General features: G+C 40.8%; 1 protein-coding gene across 1 annotated transcript in view; it reads right to left on the bottom strand.

Moving 5' to 3' along the window:
* Positions 1-20,192, bottom strand: part of pcsk2 (proprotein convertase subtilisin/kexin type 2) — a 176,405-nt gene that overhangs the window by 16,873 nt on the left and 139,340 nt on the right. Inside the window, exons 9-10 of the mRNA XM_028820415.2 lie at positions 17,122-17,337; positions 856-956 (exon numbers count right to left, since the gene is read on the bottom strand). Of these exons, the coding sequence (XP_028676248.1) occupies positions 856-956; positions 17,122-17,337 (317 nt within the window). The remainder of the gene's footprint in view (positions 1-855; positions 957-17,121; positions 17,338-20,192) is intronic.

Genomic DNA, 20,192 nt, shown 5'->3' with positions numbered 1-20,192 from the left:
AAAGATATTGTTTGAAACTAAAAATAACCTTTGGTTGAACACAGGACTGTCCCTGTGTAGTTGTGTCTGGGGTTTGGGGTCCGGTGCACCCCATAGGCCACATCTGTTATTACATAAATGTGACCAGCTCCACCTTGTGGCAGACCATAGACAATTACCTGTGAGCCAATAGAAAGTCTTTCATGGGTTAGAGGAACTAGTGTCCATTAACCTAAAAAATCTCTGCCGAGAGCATTATGAGCAGCAAGTCACATCAGACAGAGAGTAGGTGAGTATATCAACAGATCCAAATAACAAATGTCTCGATTTCCAAAGTTTAAGAGAACACCCTGGCCTTCAAACACCCTAGAGGTGGCTTTAATGTCATTGTGCTGCCTCTTTGACACATGAATGCTCATTACTGTTAAGTCTCTGCCATTGCATCACATCTAACCAGAAGAGAACCGTGTCTTTTATACAGTATATGAGAGAGAGGCAAGGTGGTTAGCCAGTTTGAGCTCTAAAGGTGCACACATTGAATGTGGTTGTACAGCCAATAACAGGATGATGAAGCTCACCGAATGTGGAGCATATGATGGCAGATATTGTAACAGAGTGACACCACACCATGCCCCACAGGAACTGAAAACAACAGAGGTGCTGTCACCAACATGAAATGTCTACCATGGAAGATGATGGAGGGCAAACTAAAACTGAGCAAATAATGTCGGCTGTTGACAATTAGAATACTGAGTCACAGCCCGAAAGTTTAAATCCCTTTTTACAGCTTTGTTTGCTTTGCCACTCCCTAATTACAATCATCATACATATTTTTGAACCAGGTGCCAACTTTTCTGTGCTATTGAAGATACCTACTTTGCTTCTAAGGCCAAGGCAAACACCCCGGCTGCTTCTGGAGCAGCAGCTGAAGTCCCTGAGTGGCGCAGGGTGCAGTTTCCATACAAATCGGTGGTAGCCTGCGGTGATAAAGAAAAAGATGACAAATGTCAGCAGAAGCGTAAATCATCTCTTACAATCAGCTCTCCAGCATCTCAGTTAGAATGGAGCAGCAGACAATTAGAGTAGAGGGTTCACTTGAAAATGCAGCTCATTATGCGCGCTGTAACGTATAGTGTACTTACTGCATTAGTAGAATGTGCAATTAATGTCCTGCTATTTTCAAGAGCATTCGAATAAAGGCTCAAATGAAAACCTGCAAATTACAAATAATTGAAGGGGGCATTCAGGGAGCATTTATTATAGCACTAGTCTAGTGGCATGCAGGATTTCCACGAGACTCAGTTCTACATTAACGCTCATCACATTTACATGGGTTTAGGATCCAACCTTCCTCCCTCAAAGGCAGTTAATTGGTCACTCTAAATTGGTCTGGCGTGACTCAATGTGAGTGTGATCTCTGGGAGTTACTGATGCCCTCCTTAGGACTGGGCTCTGCCTTGTGCCCACCGCTGCCAAGACGGGGTACAGCTAACCATGAATCTGCTCTGGAAGGATAGTTTCAGTAAATTGATTGAGGGAGACTTGTGTGGAACTGCTCAAGTCAAGTCACGTTTGTTGTCATGTCTACAAAGTACAATGAATTTATCACTTGCATGTCTACTCAAAACATTTAACAAAAATACAACATAAACAATAAATAGATAGATAGATAAATAAATAAATTATACATAACATGCAATTTATATACACTCACTGCACATTTTATTAGGTACACCTGTTCAGCTGCTTGTTAACACAAATATCTAATCAGCAAATCACACGGCACCAACTCAATGAATTTCAGTCTGTGGACATTGTGAAGACAGCCTGCTGAAGTTCAAACCGAGCATCAGAATGAAGAAGGAAGTTGATTGAAGTGACTTTGAACTTGGAGTGGTTGTTGGTGCCAGACAGACTGCTCTGAGTATTTCAGGAACTGCTAATCTACTGGGATTTACATGCACAACAGTCTCTTAGGGTTTACAGAGAATGGTCTAGAAAAGGGAAAATATCCAGTGAGCGGCACATCCCTGGGCAAAAATGCCTTGTTGATGTCAGGTGAGAATGGTCAGACTGGTTCAAGCTGATAGAAAGGCAATAGTAACTCAAATAACCACTCATTAGAACCGAGGTGTGCAGAAGAGCATCTCTGAACACAACATGTCGAACCTTGAAGCAGATGGGCTACAGCAGCAGGAGACACTCCTGTCAGCTAAGAACAGGCAACTTAGGCTGCAATTCACATATATATATATTACATTCTGAATTGCAATGTGATTATTTACGTGGTCACCTACCAGGTAATGCCTGTGGTTGATCAGCCAGTTGGCAAACATCCACCACGTCCTCTCAGTTACGAGAAGCAGATCATAGATATGTGATACAGTATCTGCCATGTATATACACAACACATGTTTCACCCTTATTGGGGCTTGTCAGGTGTACACTCTTTTGTTTCCGCTTATGGGGATTGAACTTTGAATGTTGGGCGAAGGGTGAAGATCATAGTATTACACTCTTAGTTCTGAATCTCAATTTGATTATTAGGTGGTTAACTATTAGGTAATACTGTACTCCAATCTTCACCCTGTCAAATAAGCAAATATGCTGCAACATCAGAGGCTTCACCTCAGGCACTGATGTCCGCGGTTCAATCCCCCGATGCAAAAGTGCGTACACCTATAAAACCACAATAAGGGCAAAACATGTGTCATGTACTCTTTGTATTATTTGTCAGATACTGTATAACATATATATATATATATATATATATATATATATATGGTTGAAATAGTTTACTGTCAAATAATGCAAAGAGTACGCGACACGTGTTTCGCCCTAATTCTGGGCTCATCAGGCGTACACACTCTACTGCAACCACCCATACAATCAGATTGTGACACAGACTACGAATGCCGTGAATGTAATTACCCCGATCTACATGCTGTCAAATAAACGAACCACACGCCGTGGCGCAACGTTAGGGGCTTCGCCGCTGACGTCCGAGGTTCGATTCCCGAGAGGGAGTGCAGTGAGTGTGTATGCCTGATGAGCCCAGAATTAGGGTGAAACACATGTTGCGTACTCTGCATTATTTGACAGTAAACTATTTCAACCATTCTATGATCTGCTTCTCACAACTGAGGGCACCGTGGCAGATGTTAGCTGACTTGCTGGCCAACCACAAGCGTTACCTGGTAGGTAACCACCCATACAATCAGATTGTGATTCAGACTACGAATGCCGTGAATGTAATTACCCCGATCTACATGCTGTCAAATAAACGAACCACACGCCGTGGTGCAACGTTAGGGGCTTCGCCGCTGACGTCCGAGGTTCGATTCCCGAGAGGGAGTGCAGTGAGTGTGTATGCCTGATGAGCCCAGAATTAGGGTGAAACACGTGTTGCGTACTCTTTGCATTATTTGACAGTAAACTATTTCAACCATTCTATGATCTGCTTCTCACAACTGAGGGCAATGTGGCGGATGTTAGCAGACTTGCTGGCCAACCACAAGCGTTACCTGGTAGGTAACCACCCATACAATCAGATTGTGACACAGACTACGAATGCCGTGAATATATAACTCAAAAATATTTGCTATCTCTTGCTCTGGATGTACCTTCACCACCTTTCATCCATATTTCATGTGTGTTTAAACATCTCTTCACCGGCGTTCCCTTTCTGAAGAGCATTCCTGTAAAGTTTACGTCTCAGAGTCTGTCATTATTTTTGGGGCATCTTTCTCATTTTCTTCCTCATTTTATTCCTGCTGTTTTTGAAGGTCACTGTCTCTGTGTGCCTCATACATCTTTACATCTTTTTCTATCATGTCACCAAAGGCAAACTGACCAATTAGAGAGACTGGAAACACAGACCTTAGTGTTTTATTATCAAGTAGATATACATTGTTACACTTGAGTGCCTGAGGATCACCATCCCTGATAAGAAATACCATCTTGGGAGAGGAGGGGGCACTGTCCTCAACGATATCATCTCTTTCTGTCCTACACAGCACAGAGAAGTTGCCCAATAAGGGCAACTGACCCCGCCCCTTCCGGTTATATATTTCTACATACAGTATATTCCTTCCTATGGAGGACTATATATATATATATATATATATATATATATATATATATATATACTCACAGAAGGTGGCACCTCATTGTGGAGTGACATTTGACAGAGACGGAGCTCCAATCCAGATCCATTGCAAGATGGTTGAAATGATCCTTTGCTTGATTTAGGCGCGCCATTGAGCACTGTACGCATTTGTTTTTGCTTGATTGATTAAGCAGGGTTACCTGGTTGATGTCCCAACATTTATGTGAATCTACAACAGCAATGAATCTACAACAGCAACAGCAACAACAACAATGATTTATTTTTTGTATAGCCCAAAATAACAGGGAGTGCCACAATGGGCTTTATCCAGTGTAATACCTTCCACGACCACTATATATATCATCCCAGTCATCTCGGCCATTACCCCCAGGCCGCCAGGTGGAGCCCTCCATGCAGTATAGAGGTGCCCTGAATGCCAACAGGAAAGCATGGACAGTGGAGTTTTCCTTTACAGCCTTGCTAGATACCTTGAGGGCCAACAGAGGACGCCGCAGGGAGGCCCAGAGACTCATACGTGCCCTATAACCCGGAAGTACGTCCTAGTCACATGGATAGGAGGAATGACGTACTTCCGGAATGAAAAGACTTTTTGATCTGACCCGGAAGTGCTTGGAAGTCACATGGATTCAGGGTTCAGAAGCACTTCCAGGTCACAGACTATAAAAGGACTATGGGAAATCCCAGAGATTGAGCTGAGCTGGGTGGAAGGGTGGCAACGTGTCTGGGAGAGTGGAGAATTGATTATTGATTGTATTATTGGTTATTTATGAGTATTGTGGAGAAAAGGGTGCTTGGTGCACTGTTTATTAATAATAAATATTATTATTGGACTTTTATCTGGTGTTTGGCGTCTGATCTGACACTCTCCCTATGCCTGCTAGTGCAAGTGCCAATAGTTCTGAAGAACGCTGTGAGAAAAACAGCTATGCATGATGGCTGAGGTCTTTAACTATCCTGTTTGTCTTTCTGAGACAGGCGAGTGTTGTACAAGTCCTAAAGAGAAGGCAATTCGATGCGAGTAATATTCAGTGCCACCTTCACCAAACTCTGCAGTGATTTACGGTCATGAGCAGAGCAGGTGCCATACCAAGATTTGATTCAGCTAGTAAGGATGGACTCTACTGTGCACCTATAGACCTTTGTGAGAACAGATAGAAAAATATGAGCTGCCCTCGGGCATTTGAAGGAAGTTGTAAGGGATTGGTACCTTCTATTGGTCCTTTTGAGGGCAGAATGGATTCTGGCTCCCCTAGACACTCTACTTCATTTAGCAGATAAGAAAATAAATGTGTAAATGGTAGGGAGGAAACATTGACAATAATCAGAAAGGGAATTGGATTCTTCCAAGTTCTGCCATGCTCTCTGTCCATTCAATTTTAACCACTAACAAATACTATTGAGGCAGATTCTTTAAGTCAGGTTAAGATTCAGAAGGTCCACTGTTGCAACTACACCTCCATTTCTTCAATATAAAGAGCCTGACTTAAAGGCAATGAATTCAATCACGATGTGCTTGTGTGTGTGTATGTGTGTGTGTGTGTGTGTGTGCGTGTGTGTGCGTGTGTGTGCGAATGTGTGTGTGATGCGGGTTCATCCCCCCAAAACAATTTCTCAGAATCAAGCTCTTCTTTAAACTTCTCCACCATTTGAAGCATGGATCAAATACAGCAGACTCTACATAGATGACTCTGTGTCTGGTTTTGTCTCAAAAGTCACGATCTTTAGAAAGATGACATTATTCATAACTTGATAAGCAAATGAAATGAAAGGGTAATGAAGATTAAAACAGCACACCTCATATACTCCATACTTCTCTCTGGAAGCTCCAGGAGTGTGAATGGGAGCTGACAGATCAACAGGTCAACAGGAGCTTCATATCATGCCAACCAAGATGGAGATATAAAAAAAGGAGAATAAGGTTCATTGCCCCTTGGGGTCTGGAATGTCACCCAGATGTACATGATGGGTTGTTTGGCTCCGCAAAACCGATACATCTGTCAGACCATGCACGGAAAAGAGCAAATCAGAATGTCATCTTTGGAGAGAAATATAATAAAATGATGCTCACCTCACTTTTTACATTTCAGAGCTGTCAAGATAATAAATATCCATTCAGTTCCCTTTTCCTCATTTATTGCAGATGCACTGATATTTCCTTGTAATGTTAAACACTTGAGTCACCTTTTACTTGATAAAGCAACACAGCACGGAGCGGATATTCAACATGCTGTAGCACTGGCCTTTCTCGGCGGCTTCAGCTAATTACACAGATAACTTATCATTCAGCTTCTCTCTTAATAAAACGCTGCTTGCTCCCCCCATCCCTCCTCACTATAGTCACCTACAGGTGACACATCGCGTTGTGACAAAAAAAAATGCTGACCCTACCAGAACTCTTATTCTGTGAGCATTGAATGTGACTGTGCTGGGAATCCACAACAATTAATGGTAGCATTCACAGATTTACTGTTTAGTTAACTAAAATAAACTGGAATGTTGTCTCTTCTCCTCTCCACAATTTGCCCTCAGATTTTTGAGAGCTCTGACTCATGGGCTGGACAGCTGCCACGTATCTGCAGGCCTCTTGTTTACCACACTATTTGTGGTACTATTCATTGTATTGTTTACAACATAGCATTTCTTTTGGTTATCCTCACTTAGAAAGGCACTCTTTAGAAGGAAACACTGCCTTATAGATTGGTTCTTGTTTCCCTCTTTCTACTAAATATTAAAAGATTATGTAAAACTGAAATCATGGTGATGTGAAATTTTATATGCTTGGTTGGTTGTACTATAAGTAGCTGCCTTACTGGATGCCTGCCTACGCTCTTGTGACAGTTCATAAACAGCAGGTGAATGGCAGGATTATCACACAATAAGGTGGTCCCATCAAAACCAAGATACCCAACAAACTTGTCGTTAGTGACATGGCGCAGGGTTAAAACTTAATATGTTTTGCATTGATCTATGTGTATATTTTATTATTTTAGGATCTGGCCAAAAGTATCCATATTACTAACCGAGAATGGTAAACCGGAAGGCATGGACGCAGGTACACGGCGATGGGACCATGAGACATAGTGCGCAGGCACCGAAAGTGCGCGTCTCATAAACCGCAAGCGAAGTCTGATCCACCGCGAATGAAGGAGTCATGGTCCAAAAACGAAAGAGCTCAACTAACGTGAATAAGACATGAAGCAACAACGCGCCCATAGCTAACGACTAACAACACAGCCACACAAAAAAGAGGATTCTGCACTGCACCCCAGAGTCAAACGGAAGAGGCTGCGGAGGCCCTAAGAACTCATATTGTAATATAAATTTGTGGAATAAAGACACATTTTAAAAGAATATTGTGTGCTGTATAAGTTTGTATTCATGAGCACAAGGAGTGTATTTGCCGTGCCTGATTCTGTCAATAGCATAATATATTGGTAGCCACATACACCAAGTAGCCACAACATTAGAACCACCCGCCTACTATTGTGCCGCGAAAACAGCTCTGACGCATTGAGCCATGGACTCCACAACACCTCTGAAGGTGTCCTCTGGAGTCTGGCACGAAACCATTAGCAGAAGATTCTTTACATCCGGTAATTTGTGAGGTGGGGCCTCCATGAACTTTGACTTGTTTTTCCTGCACGTCCCACAGATGCACGATCAGATTGAGATCTGGGGAATTTGGAGGCCAAGTTCAACACCTTGAACTCATTGTTACATTCTGCAATCCTTTCCTAAACAATTTTTGCAGTGTGGCAGGGCACATTATCCAGTTGCAAGAGGCCACTGCCATCATGTAATAATGTTGCCATGAAAGGGTGTACGTAGCCTGCATCAGTATTTAGGTAAGTGATATGAGTCAAGGTGATATCTACGTGAATGCCAGGACCCATTGTTTCCCCAAAGAACATTGCCCAGAGCATCACACTGTTTCTAACAACTTGCCTTCTTCCCATAGTCCATCTTGCTGCCATCTCTTGCCCAGGTAAATGACACAAGTGTACCCAGCCAGCCACATGATCTAAAAGTCGCCAGACTATGCCAGCTTCTTCTATTACTCCATAGTCCAGTTCTGATGCTCATGTGCTATTGTAGGCACTTTCAGTAGTGGACAGTGGTCAGTTTGGGCACACTGAATGGACTGTGGCTGCACTGCCCTATACATGGCAAGCTGTGATGCACTGTGTGTTCAGATACCTTTCTCTCATGGCCAGCATTAAGTGTTTCACCAATTTGTGCTACAGAAGCTCTTCTGTGGGATAGGACCAAATGGGCTAACCTTCACTCCCTAAAAGCATCAATAAGCCTTTGGTGCTGGTCCACATGTTGTACCCCCTCAGACCTCTTTTGGTAGGTATTAACCACTGACCCAGTCATTCAGCCATTACAATTTGGCCCTTGTCAAGGTCACTCAGATCTTTACACTTTCCTATTTTTCCTGCATCCAACACTTCCAAAAACCAACTGTACACTTGCTGCCTAAATACATCCCACCCCACAACAGGTGCCATTTTAAGAAAATAATCAATGTGCTTAACTTCACCTGTCAGTGGTTTAAATGTTGTGGCTGATTGGTGTATTGTACGTAGGCTTATGGGTTCCTTATTGTCACATGGACAGAGAAAGGTTAAATTCTTACTTACATGTAAATATTACTTATCTCTCCTTAGAGGCAACTTAATCTTTAGAGCATACAACACCCAGGATGGGGTGGGCAGCTAGTTTGCCAAGATCTCCAGGACTCGGACTATGTCTCACTTTGCCTTTGATGTTCTTTCTTACAATTGACTGTGAACAACCCCAGTGGTTTATTTTCTCCAGAGATGTTGCTGACTTGAGTTTTTGTTTTCCTTTCCTCCATTGGCCATGGTTCAACGATTAACTATTAGACAGATATGGCTGCTTTTCATTTACGTTAATCAGTTTTTACTTTGGGTTTAAAGAAATCTGTGTATTTATGTGTACTAGTTCTGAATGAAGTAATTTGTAAAATCTATACTTGAGTTTTACCTGAGAACTTGTCACAGAGCACACTGTGTCTGCACTCATCGAAGAGAACTATGCACAAAAAAATTGAATTGAACTGAAACTAAATAAAATTTGATCCCAAATTGTAAGCTCTGCCAAATGAGTATAACAATGCTAGAAATGCTTTGGTGTGCCCTATACGTGACATGAGCTGGGATCTCCTTATTGGTGTCAGAACTGAACTAGGCATACCATGATGGATATGACTGTGATTAATGAAATGAATGAAATATCAGAGTACTAAAGTTGGGAAATGTAGGATTCATAACATGTAGGGTAACAGAAATAGTGGATGTTTTAGAGAGAGGAACAGAAGTACTCACATGAAACAAAATGAAAGGGATTATGTTCTAGGGAGATAGGGAATGGTTTTAAAATATACTGTATTATTGTGGATCACAGAATCAAAGAAATTGTGTGGGATAAAGTGAGTGAAGTTAGGAGGGTCGATGATAAATTAGTTAACATAAGATTATTATTGAGGAAATTAAATTGTGAAGATAATATCAGCCTGTGCACCTCAAATGTGATGCTGAGAAGAAGAAAGGACGCATTTAAAGACGAAACCTGAAAGCAAATGGGACACAGGACAAAGAGAATGGATTATCCTTGGGGCAGATATGACTGTTAGAGTGGGAGTGAGGAGTAACACATAAGGAGGGTTAAATATGGTGGATATGGAACTGGAAAAAGAAATGAAGAGGTAGAATATGTTTTGGAAATGGCACTGAGTTTTGGGCTGATGTGCTTGAACACCTGCTTCCAGAATGTGAAGTAGCATCTGATAACTTATAAGAGCGGTGGACTTCAAAGTCAGGTAGATTACATTCTGATGAGAAGATCTGTCAGAAAGTGTGCTGTGAACTTTAAAGTAATATTAAAGAAGGCCTTAAAAAAGCACAGGCTTTTGGTGATGGATTTGACGATGAAAGGAATGATGGGAGAGTTACCCTGCTGCGCCCCAGATTGTGCTGCCAAGATTATGTTCATCTCATCAACGTAAATTTAGCAGTTTCAGAAATATTGAGACAAGTTATTACAATGAGGAGAAGGAATAGTGTGATAGTCTGAGATTTTGATTCAGGAAGTTGATCTTGTTAGTGCTTCTACCCGTAGCTACTGAATGTGTGTGTGAAGCTAAGCAAGCAAACAGAGTGCAATGGACATGTGCACACTACAAAGAACTCACATGACTAAGTAACTGGGTTATTTGTGGAGATATGGACTTCTGTTAACCAGGTTTCTCAGAGACCAATAACCAGGCTTCTCTAACTCTTTGTGAATTTCCTCTTGGGATTAATAAAGTATCTATCTATCTATCTATCTATCTATCTATCTATCTATCTATCTATCTATCTATCTATCTATCTATCTATCTATCTATCTATCTATCTATCTATCTATCTATCTATCTATCTATCTATCTATCTATCTATCCAGAATAAGGGTTTACATGGCATTTTGCAAACCAGATTTCTGTGAATAACCAGATTGTTAAAGAGCATATAAATGCACTCAATAAATAATAAATAAATAATAAATAATAAATGCACTACCTGGAAAGGGGTCTCTCTTTGAACTTCCTTTCCCAAGGTTTCTTCCATTTTTTCCAACAAGGTTTTTTTGGGAGTTTTTCCTAGTCTTCTTAGAGAGTCAAGGTTGGGGGGCTGTCAAGAGTCAGGGCCTGTTAAAGCCCATTGTGGCACTTCCTGTGTGATTTTGGGCTATACAAAAATAAACTGTATTGTATTGTATTGTACGCAATGAGTCAAAAAGAAAGACAAAAGGAGCAGTGACGATAGCAAGAACAAGGGCAGAAGATGATCTATATGGGAAATTGGAAACTGAAGGAGAAAGATGTCTGTATAAGAAAAACAAGATTTAGAAAGGGGCTGTGTAATTTGAAGGACAGATATATAAATATCCTGAAAAATGAGAGTTATTAAGAATAGATGGAAGGAATACTATGAGCAACTATTAAATTCAGAGAACAACAGGAGCAACTTGACATACAGTTGTTGGAAAGATAGAAGGGCCAGTGATGGAAATGCAAAGATTTGAAAATAAGAAGGTGTTAATTGAAGTGTAGGGAAGAAAAAAAAAAAGCTCCTGGACCCACAGGGGTACTGACATGATGCTGAAAGCATTGGAGGAAGATGGAGAGGACTAGCTCCTGGAACTGGTGGAAGCACTTTGGAATGACTAGACGAAAGGGTGACCTAGTTTCTTTGTTTAAAAACAAGAGAGACTGTGGAAACTATTATGAGGTTAAGTTAATAGAACATTTCATGAAACTGTTAATCGCTACAGCTCACCTCAAGAAGGGGCCTGAGCTGCCTTGAAAGCTTGCGTATTGTGATCTATTCAGCTATCTAATAAAAAGTGTCATTTTGCTTAATTTCTCATTACATCCATAATGGTAAACACTGTACATCACCCTACTACTACAAAAATACCAAAATGAAAGGATCAGAAACATTAAGAGGACTTGTAATCATACAAGATCTTTGCTTCTTGGTGCAGAAAGAATTGTCTGCAACTCAACACCACCAAAACCAACAACTGGTTATTGACTTTCATTGTACCAAAGAGCCTCTACGCCCAGTACACTATTCATGAAGTGGATGTAAAGGTGGTGTACTGCAGCAAGTAGTTGGGGGTCCACATCAATGACATATCAATGGACTGGTCACATAACACAGAAGAACAATATAAGAAAGGGCTGATATGCCTATTTATTCTTATTTGAATGCATTCCTTTAATGTAAGTAGCGATGTCCTTCACATCTTCTATAACTCTGTGATGGCCAATGTGATTTTCTACTCTGTGTTGTGCTGAGCTGGTAACATGACTTCATGAGAGGCCCACCGAATCAACAAGTTAATTAAAAGTGCAGTCTCATTTATGTGACATACTCTTGGCCCCCTGGAGGTCACAGCAAAGGTGAGAATTAAAACAAAACTGAGTGCCATTATGAACAATGCTGCACATCCTCTCTCTGACACACCAACACTGAGGAATTTCAGCCAACAAATCATTCAGCAGAAGTGTGCCTACGGGGGTCCTTTGTATCAAAAGCAACATGCCTGCATAAGGCCTCAGTGGGACTGGGACTACCAAGACAGAAGATTTCTTTCTCTTTTTTTGTCAATCTACTGTGTGTTGAGACAATAGTGTGTGTGTGTGTGTATGTGTATTTACTTATTTAATGAGCTTCTGTAAAAAGCCAAACTTCCCCCAGGAAACAATAAAGTAAGTAAGTAAGTAAGTAAGTAAGTAAGTAAGTAAGTTAGTTAGTTAGTTAGTTAGTTAGTTAGTTAGTTAGTTAGTTAGTTAGTTAGTTAGTTAGTTAGTTAATTCGTTCATTAGTTTGTTCGTTCATTCATTTGTTCATTAGTTCTTTCTTTCTTTCTTTCTTTCTTTCTTTCTTTCAATAAAATGAAGTATTGGTTCCTTAAATGGGAAAAACTATACATTTATTATGTGTCAGTTTCAGAGATGGAGGTTAGAAGAAAATGAAAAGCAATATTATGCACTTTTAGATAAAAATAAGGCTTTGTGTCCCAAGAGATACAGTGCTTTGGTGTCTAAGGAAGAGGAAAGTTCTGGAAAAGCTGAAAAGATTGGTTAAAATGATATATGAGGATCAGTAACAACAGTTGGAGCTGCATATGGAGAAACAGAAATTTTTAATGTCCAAGTCGGTTAGCATCAAGACTTGGCTCTTATCCCTTTCCTCTTTGTCCTTATGGTGGATGCACTTAGTGAGAGTATCAGGAGTGGCTGAATTCCAAGAATTGTTATATGGTGGTGACCCTGTGAGCGAGCAAAGTCATAGGAAGAATTACAAGGAAGGACAATTGAATGGCAGGGGGCCTTGGCACAAGCAAGATTGAAAGAAGGGCTGTAAAATCGGAAGTCATGGTTCATGATAGCAGGAGAGGGGAGAGACTGTTAATACAGGATAAAGTGGGCTTAGACATGAAGAAGGTAGAGATGTTTAAATGGACCGGTTATAACAGTGAGGGGGATGTTTAAAGCAGAAATAGGTGAGAGAATAAAGGCAGTATGGAAAAGATGGCAGAAAGTACAAGGAGATAAAAGGATGCCAAGCAAAGTAAAGTTAAAGATCTGTTTAACAAGCCAATGCAAGTAGTTAAATGAACCTCAGTGTGAAAATACTAGCAGTACGAAAAACAAATGAAGAACCTGTGAGAAGTGAAATGAGAATGCTGAAGTGGTTGATTTGACTTGAACTTAGTTCTGTAAAATTTGACTTGCTTGAATTGAATGTTATTTGCTTTTAATAAAATCGATAAAATGTTAAATAAGAGAGAATGCTGAAGTGGGCTTTGGGTGTCTCAATGAGAGACAGACTGAGGAATGAAGAGATTAGGAGAAGGGCAGGAGTGGTAAGCATCAGGGAGAAAATCAGAGATGCTGGATGGAGATGTATGGGCATTGGGTTAGGAAAAACAATGGTGTAGATGATTGATAGAGTCAGGAAAAGATCTGTCACATGGAGAACGTCCAGGGGGAGACCGAGGCTCAGGTTGTATGCAGTGGGGCTGTGTGTAGAGAGATATGAGAGGGAGGGGTTAAGGGAATAGGACGATATGGAGGATAGGCAAAGGTAGGCAACTGGCAAGGCAACTGAGCCCTAGCAAAGGAAGAAAAAGACTGTAGGGTCACAACTTCATTGGGTCAGTATGGTCATAAAGTACAGAGATCTTCTTGCTTACATGTGCTAATCAACATGTACCACTGCCCTGATCAGTGAGTATAACAGCCTTACCTTGAAACTTGCGCCTTCCTTACCCCAATATTGTGTACTCATTAGAACAATTTTGACTTAATCAGGCCACTCAATGAATAAAACACACAATGTGTTCAAGAACCACATGAAGAGTGCATCACCGTGTACACCTGGATCTGCTTATAGGAAAGAGTAAGTTCTACAGTAACAGGCACTGTTTCAAATAGGTACTGACCCAATTACTGAGTAGCAGTGTAAATTAAAAAGTCAGGGCTTCAATTCCTGCCACGGACCCATTACGTGTCTCTGAGTGAATATTTACCCTTCCAGCACTTCAACTGTGGAAATATCCAAGAATTATTTGCCAGAACATTTCAAACTTATTTTCTCAAGATGAAATCTGCACTTTATTTTTTTGGATGCTGAAGTGTAACCGGAGTAGCTTAATAAAGATAGTCATGATGACGTCACATGCTCATCTTCGTCATTGAACACATAAACACATTGTCAATCCCACACTGATCATGGCAAACAGTCAGTGAAAGAGATGCTAAAAATAACATTCTAAAAACACCAGGCAACTGATGAAATGTGCATTTTCTTTTTTAAAACTAAAACTTGCATAGATGGTCAACCCTTCATCTCACTTTAGCTGGAAGAATAGATAGATAGATAGATAGATAGATAGATAGATAGATAGATAGATAGATAGATAGATAGATAGATAGATAGATAGATAGATAGATAGATAGATAGATAGATAGATAGATAGATAGATAGATAGATAGATAGATAGATAGATAGATAGATATTAATAAACATTGTTAAGATGAATATCCTTCCTAAGCTTCTCTTTTTACTTCAAAACATTCCAATATACATCAATAAATCATTTTTTAAGAAATTAGATTCAACCATAACCTCATTTATTTGGAATTCAAAACATCCATATATCCAAAGAGCGACCCTACAAAAACCTAAGTAGGATTGTGGCATGGCTCTACCTAACTTTCAGTTTTATTACTGGGCAGCAAACATATAAACTATAAAAACCTGGACATGGACACAAATAGATAAACATACACAATCTTGGTCCGCAATAGAAATAAAATCCTGCAGTACTTCTTTATATTCCTTGCTTTGTACCCCAATAAGTACAAGTCATCGCCAATATACTAACAACCCAATTGTGCTTCACTCAGTCAGAATATGGAACCAATGTAGGAAGCATTTTAAGATAAGGAAGCTTTTATCTGTGGCACCTCTAGACAAAAACCACCTTTTTCCACCCTCTCAAACGTATGCAGTTTTTAATGTCTGGAAAACATTTGGGATTAAATCACTTAGAGATCTGTACATAGACAACGTCTTTGCAGCCTATGAACAATTACATTCCAAATTTAACTTTCCAGCAACACATTTCTTTCACTATCTTCAGATTAGTAACTTTGTTAAACAGAACCTGCCCAATTTTCCTCACCTCCCACCTACCTGTATGCCGGAAAAAATATTGATCAGTCTTGAGGACTCAGATGGCATTTTTAGCAATATATAAAACCATTTTACAGTCCCTCCTTTTCAAAGATCAGAGACCAGAGTACAGTGGGAAAAGAATCTCTCACTTAACATCTCAGAAAAGGAATTGAAAGTAGCAATGGGCAGAATTCACTCGAGCTCCATATGCGCAAAGCTTAGAATTATTCAACTCAAAATTATATATCGAGCGCATCTCTCTAGTTTAAAATTGTCCAAAATGTTTCCAAAGATCCAACCTGCGAATGCTGCAATCAAATTCTGGCCTCACTGTGCTATATGTTTTGGGTGTTTACCAAATTAACATCATTCTGGACCAAAATCTTTAAATGCTTTTCAGAGAGCCTTGGAGTCACAATCCCTCCTGACCCATTAACAGCTGTGTTTGGTGGGCTCACAGAGGGGCTTAAAGTGGAGAAGGACAAACAAACTGTGATTGCCTTTACTACACTACTGGCAGGTAGACTTATCCTGCTCAACTGGAAGAATCCTAACTTTCCTCTTTTAAGTTAGTGGGTAATTGATGTTTTATATTATTTGAAATTAGAAAAAATCAAATTTGCACTTAGATGATCTGTACAAAACTTTTTAAAAACCTGGCAGATTCTAATCAATAACATTTTAGAATAAGCATTTAAATTGAGGAAGCAGGTTCTCTCCCCTGTTTTACTCCATTTACCTTTATTCATTTATTAATTTATATATTTACTTATTTTACTAGCATAAACTTTTACTATACTGGCCTAGCTCTCTTTCTCAGGGTTGCGGTTTGATTTGTTTAAAACCTTTTTTTTTTGTAAAACTTGAGTTATGTGTATGGAATGTTATTTGATTTTAAAAAACTCAATAAAATTAAAAAAAAAAAAAAAAACTAAAACACTGATGCCCAGTGTGCCACCATTGAATTTTCCCACTAGTCAAATGGTGGAGTGGTGGCAGTGTGGGTGGCTAAGGATCTGCACTGGTATCTGGTTGGTTGCCAATTCAAATCTGCTTGAAAGGATCCTACTCTGTTGGACCCTTAACTTGTAAATTGCTCCAGGGTTGCTGTATAATGGTTGACCCTGCACACTCTGACCACTAAAGGTTCACGTGAAAAAACATTTTCACCTTGGAATTTAATAAAGTGTATCAAATCAAAATCAAATGGCAGTTGCACTTGTGTTGGTGGCAGGTAGTTTTCACTGTGCTGTATAAGCCATTGCACTATTGCTTTTAATTCTTCACTTTTCTTTGCTTTTCTAATCCAAGTATTTAACATCATAACCTAATCGTTAAGTCTGACAACCAAAGATATAGTGTTACAATAAAATCATTCATCCATCCATTATCCAACCCACTATATCCTAACACAGGGGTCTGCTGGAACCAATCCCAGCCAACACAGGGTGCAAGGCAGGAAACAATCCCCGGGCAGGGCAGCAGCCCACCGCAGGGCGCGCGCACACACACACACACCAGAGCCAATTTAGGATTGCCAATCCACCTAACTTGCATGTCTTTGGACTGTGGGAGCAAACTCCACGCAGGGAGGACCCGGGAAGTGAACCCAGGTTTCTTAACTGTGAGGCTGCAGCGCTACCCACTGCACCACCGTGTCGCCACAATAAAATCAAGTTTTTTATATAAAAATTCTGCCTGCAACTAATTGCTTTGTGGCTTTTGTCTGTAACATTCCAAAAAGTCTTGACTCACCACTCCAGCTTCAGGGTTCCTCTTCCTGCCATTACTAAATGTGGATGCCAGGGTTGAGGAACAGCTCTCATCATACAAGGCAGTTCGGCCATCATTGATAGCTGAATTGATGGAGATGGTCCACATGCTCGAAGCGTAGCCATCACAGTTGCAGTCATCATAGCTCCCCCCATCTCCCGAAGCCCACACGTAGATACTTCCCTTGCCACCACGGCCCTGTGACAGACAACAAAAAAATCATGCCACATAATTCAATTCTGCTCAGTTCCCACATGAAAGTCCTACAGCCATGTTTCTGTGCCACCCTCTCTATTTATCGCTCCTGCGTACTCATTCTTTAATGTCATCTGGTATGCTCCCTATGTAGAAAGAACAGATCTTTTCTGTGGCACTGTAATTTTTTCAGAAAGCATTAATAAAATTGAATAAGCGCCTAAAATTGAATCAGCATGGCCAACAGAATTAGAAAGTCAATTGCAGGCAATGCTGCTAATTAAAACATTAGCTTCAGATGAACCTCTGAGACAAAGGTCAACCCAGCGGTGCTCAGAAATCATTGTTACATTTTTTCTTTACACATTCATAACATTTTACTTCTGCATTATTAATATGGATAAGTCACTGTGCCTTGGATGTCTTTCACTTATTTATATATGTACACATCAATAACGCATGAAAAAAAGAGAAGATAACTGCTGTGGAATTAGGAAAAAAAACCATAAGACACCCAATTAGTGACAAAGCAAGAGAGCTTTAGTACAATAAGAGTGCATGTCCAATGCAGTTCTGCAGACAAATACAGGATTATGTGAGCCAGCTTCAGGCAAGAGCTCGTACATCCTGACAAGAATAAACTACAGAGCCTAGTAAAGGTCTTGCTAAAGGCCAAAACACTGCCGTAGCCAGCACAAACACAGCAAGAGCAAGACTTACAGTGAAACGAGAAGCTTTATCTAAAGAAGCTCACAGAAGGCAGTAAAGGTTAAAGATATGCAGACACTAACTGGGAATGCTGAGAGTAACAAGCGCAGATGCAAGGCCTCTCTGGTGCACTATGACGTTAGTTTTGCTGAACAGGATAGCATGAACCTGCCTCAATCCTCAAGCTTTTCAAAGAATCCAAAATGAGTGAAAGACTGCAGTACAAGCAGGCTGTGAAATGCTTCTGTAGAAGATGCCCATCCATCTCAGCTTTAATTCCAGGCTGAAAACTCACTACTTTAGTATGGCATACCCTGAGTAGAGCTGCTGGTTAGCTGTGCTTACTGCATCTCTGTCATATATGTATATGCGTCTTGGGAACTGCACGTCTGACATTGTGGTCAGCAACACAGGAGCGCCACAAGGGACTGTACTTTCTCCGGTCCTGTTCAGCCTATATACATCGGATTTCCAACACAACTCGGAGTCCTGCCACATGCAAAAGTTCGCTGATGACACTGCTATCGTGGGCTGCATCAGGAGTGGGCAGGAGGAGGAGTATAAGGACCTAATCAATGACTTTGTTAAATGGTGCGACTCAAACCACCTACACCTGAACACCAGCAAAACCAAGGAGCTGGTAGTGGATTTAGGAGGCCCAGACCCCTCATGGACCCCGTGATCATCAGAGATGACTGTGTGCAGATGGTGCAGACCTATAAATACCTGGAAGTACAGCTGGATGATAAATTAGACTGGACTGCCAATACTGATGCTCTGTGTAAGAAAGGACAGAGCCGACTATACTTCCTTAGAAGACTGGCGTCCTTCAACATCTGCAATAAGATGCTGCAGATGTTCTATCAGACGGTTGTGGCGAGTGCCCTCTTCTATGCCGTTGTGTGCTGGGGAGGCAGCATTAAGAAGAAGGATACCTCACGCCTGGAGAAACTGGTGAGGAAAGTAGGCTCTATTGTTGGCATGGAGCTGGACAGTTTGACATCTGTGGTTGAGCGACGGGCGCTAAGCAGGCTCCTATCAATTATGGAGAATCCACTGCATCCACTAAACAGTGTCATCTCCAGACAGAGGAGCAGCTTCAGCGACAGATTGCTGTCACCGTCCTGCTCCACTGACAGACTGAGGAGATCGTTCCTCCCCCAAACTATGCGACTCTTCAATTCCACCCGGGGGGGGGAGGGGGGGGGTAAATGTTAACATTATACAAAGTTATTGTCTGTTTTTACCTGCATTATTATCAATCTTTAATTTAATATTGTTTTTTGTATCAGTAAGGTGCTGCTGGAGTATGTGAATTTCCCCTTGGGATTAATAAAGTATCTATCTATCTATCTATCTATCTATCTATCTATCTATCTATCTATCTATCTATCTATCTATCTATCTATCTATCTATCTATCTATTAGTCATTTGTACAATAAAATAATACAATATTAATAAACCATTACCAACCCTACTCTGTTCTGATTCTCTACTCTGTTTGCTAATGCAGCACTTGGTGCCACTGCTCTACTGCCAAACTGTTCTTCTGCCTGTCGAAAAGGTCATCTCATATATTGGGAGCACATCACATGGAAATGTTCTTTCATCAGATTAGACAGCCCAGCATAGACTCTAGTAAACAGCACCCAGGAGAGTTTGGGCAGCCACCTGGCTAAGGTTTTCAGGACTATATGTAACATTGTCTTTGATGTTCCTTGTTAACAATTTTATTAGGTTTATTTTCTCTAGGGATGTTCCTGACTAGGGTTTTTTGTTTTCCTCCTCCCCATTGTCAAGTGGCCATAGTCAGTCAGTTATTTCTTAACCCGCTTAGTCCTGAACAGGGTCACAGGGGTCTGCTGGAGCCTATCCCAGCTAGCATAGGGCGCTAGGCAGGGAACAAACTCTGGACAGGGTGCCAGTCCATCCAAGGGCACACACACACACACACACACACACCAATCACACACTAGGGCCAATTTAGAAATAGCAATTCCCCTAACCTGCATGTCTTTGGGCTGTGGGAGGAAACCCACGCAGACACGGGGAGAATTTCAATGACTAATTGTTGGACAGATATGGTTGACTTCCATTAATGTGTCCGAACTGGACTAGGCATACCATGAAGGACTGTGATTAATGAAAT

The sequence above is a fragment of the Erpetoichthys calabaricus genome, chromosome 15 (genome assembly GCF_900747795.2).
Source record: "Erpetoichthys calabaricus chromosome 15, fErpCal1.3, whole genome shotgun sequence".
Lineage (NCBI taxonomy): Eukaryota > Metazoa > Chordata > Cladistia > Polypteriformes > Polypteridae > Erpetoichthys > Erpetoichthys calabaricus.
This window is presented reverse-complemented; position numbering and strand designations above follow the sequence as displayed.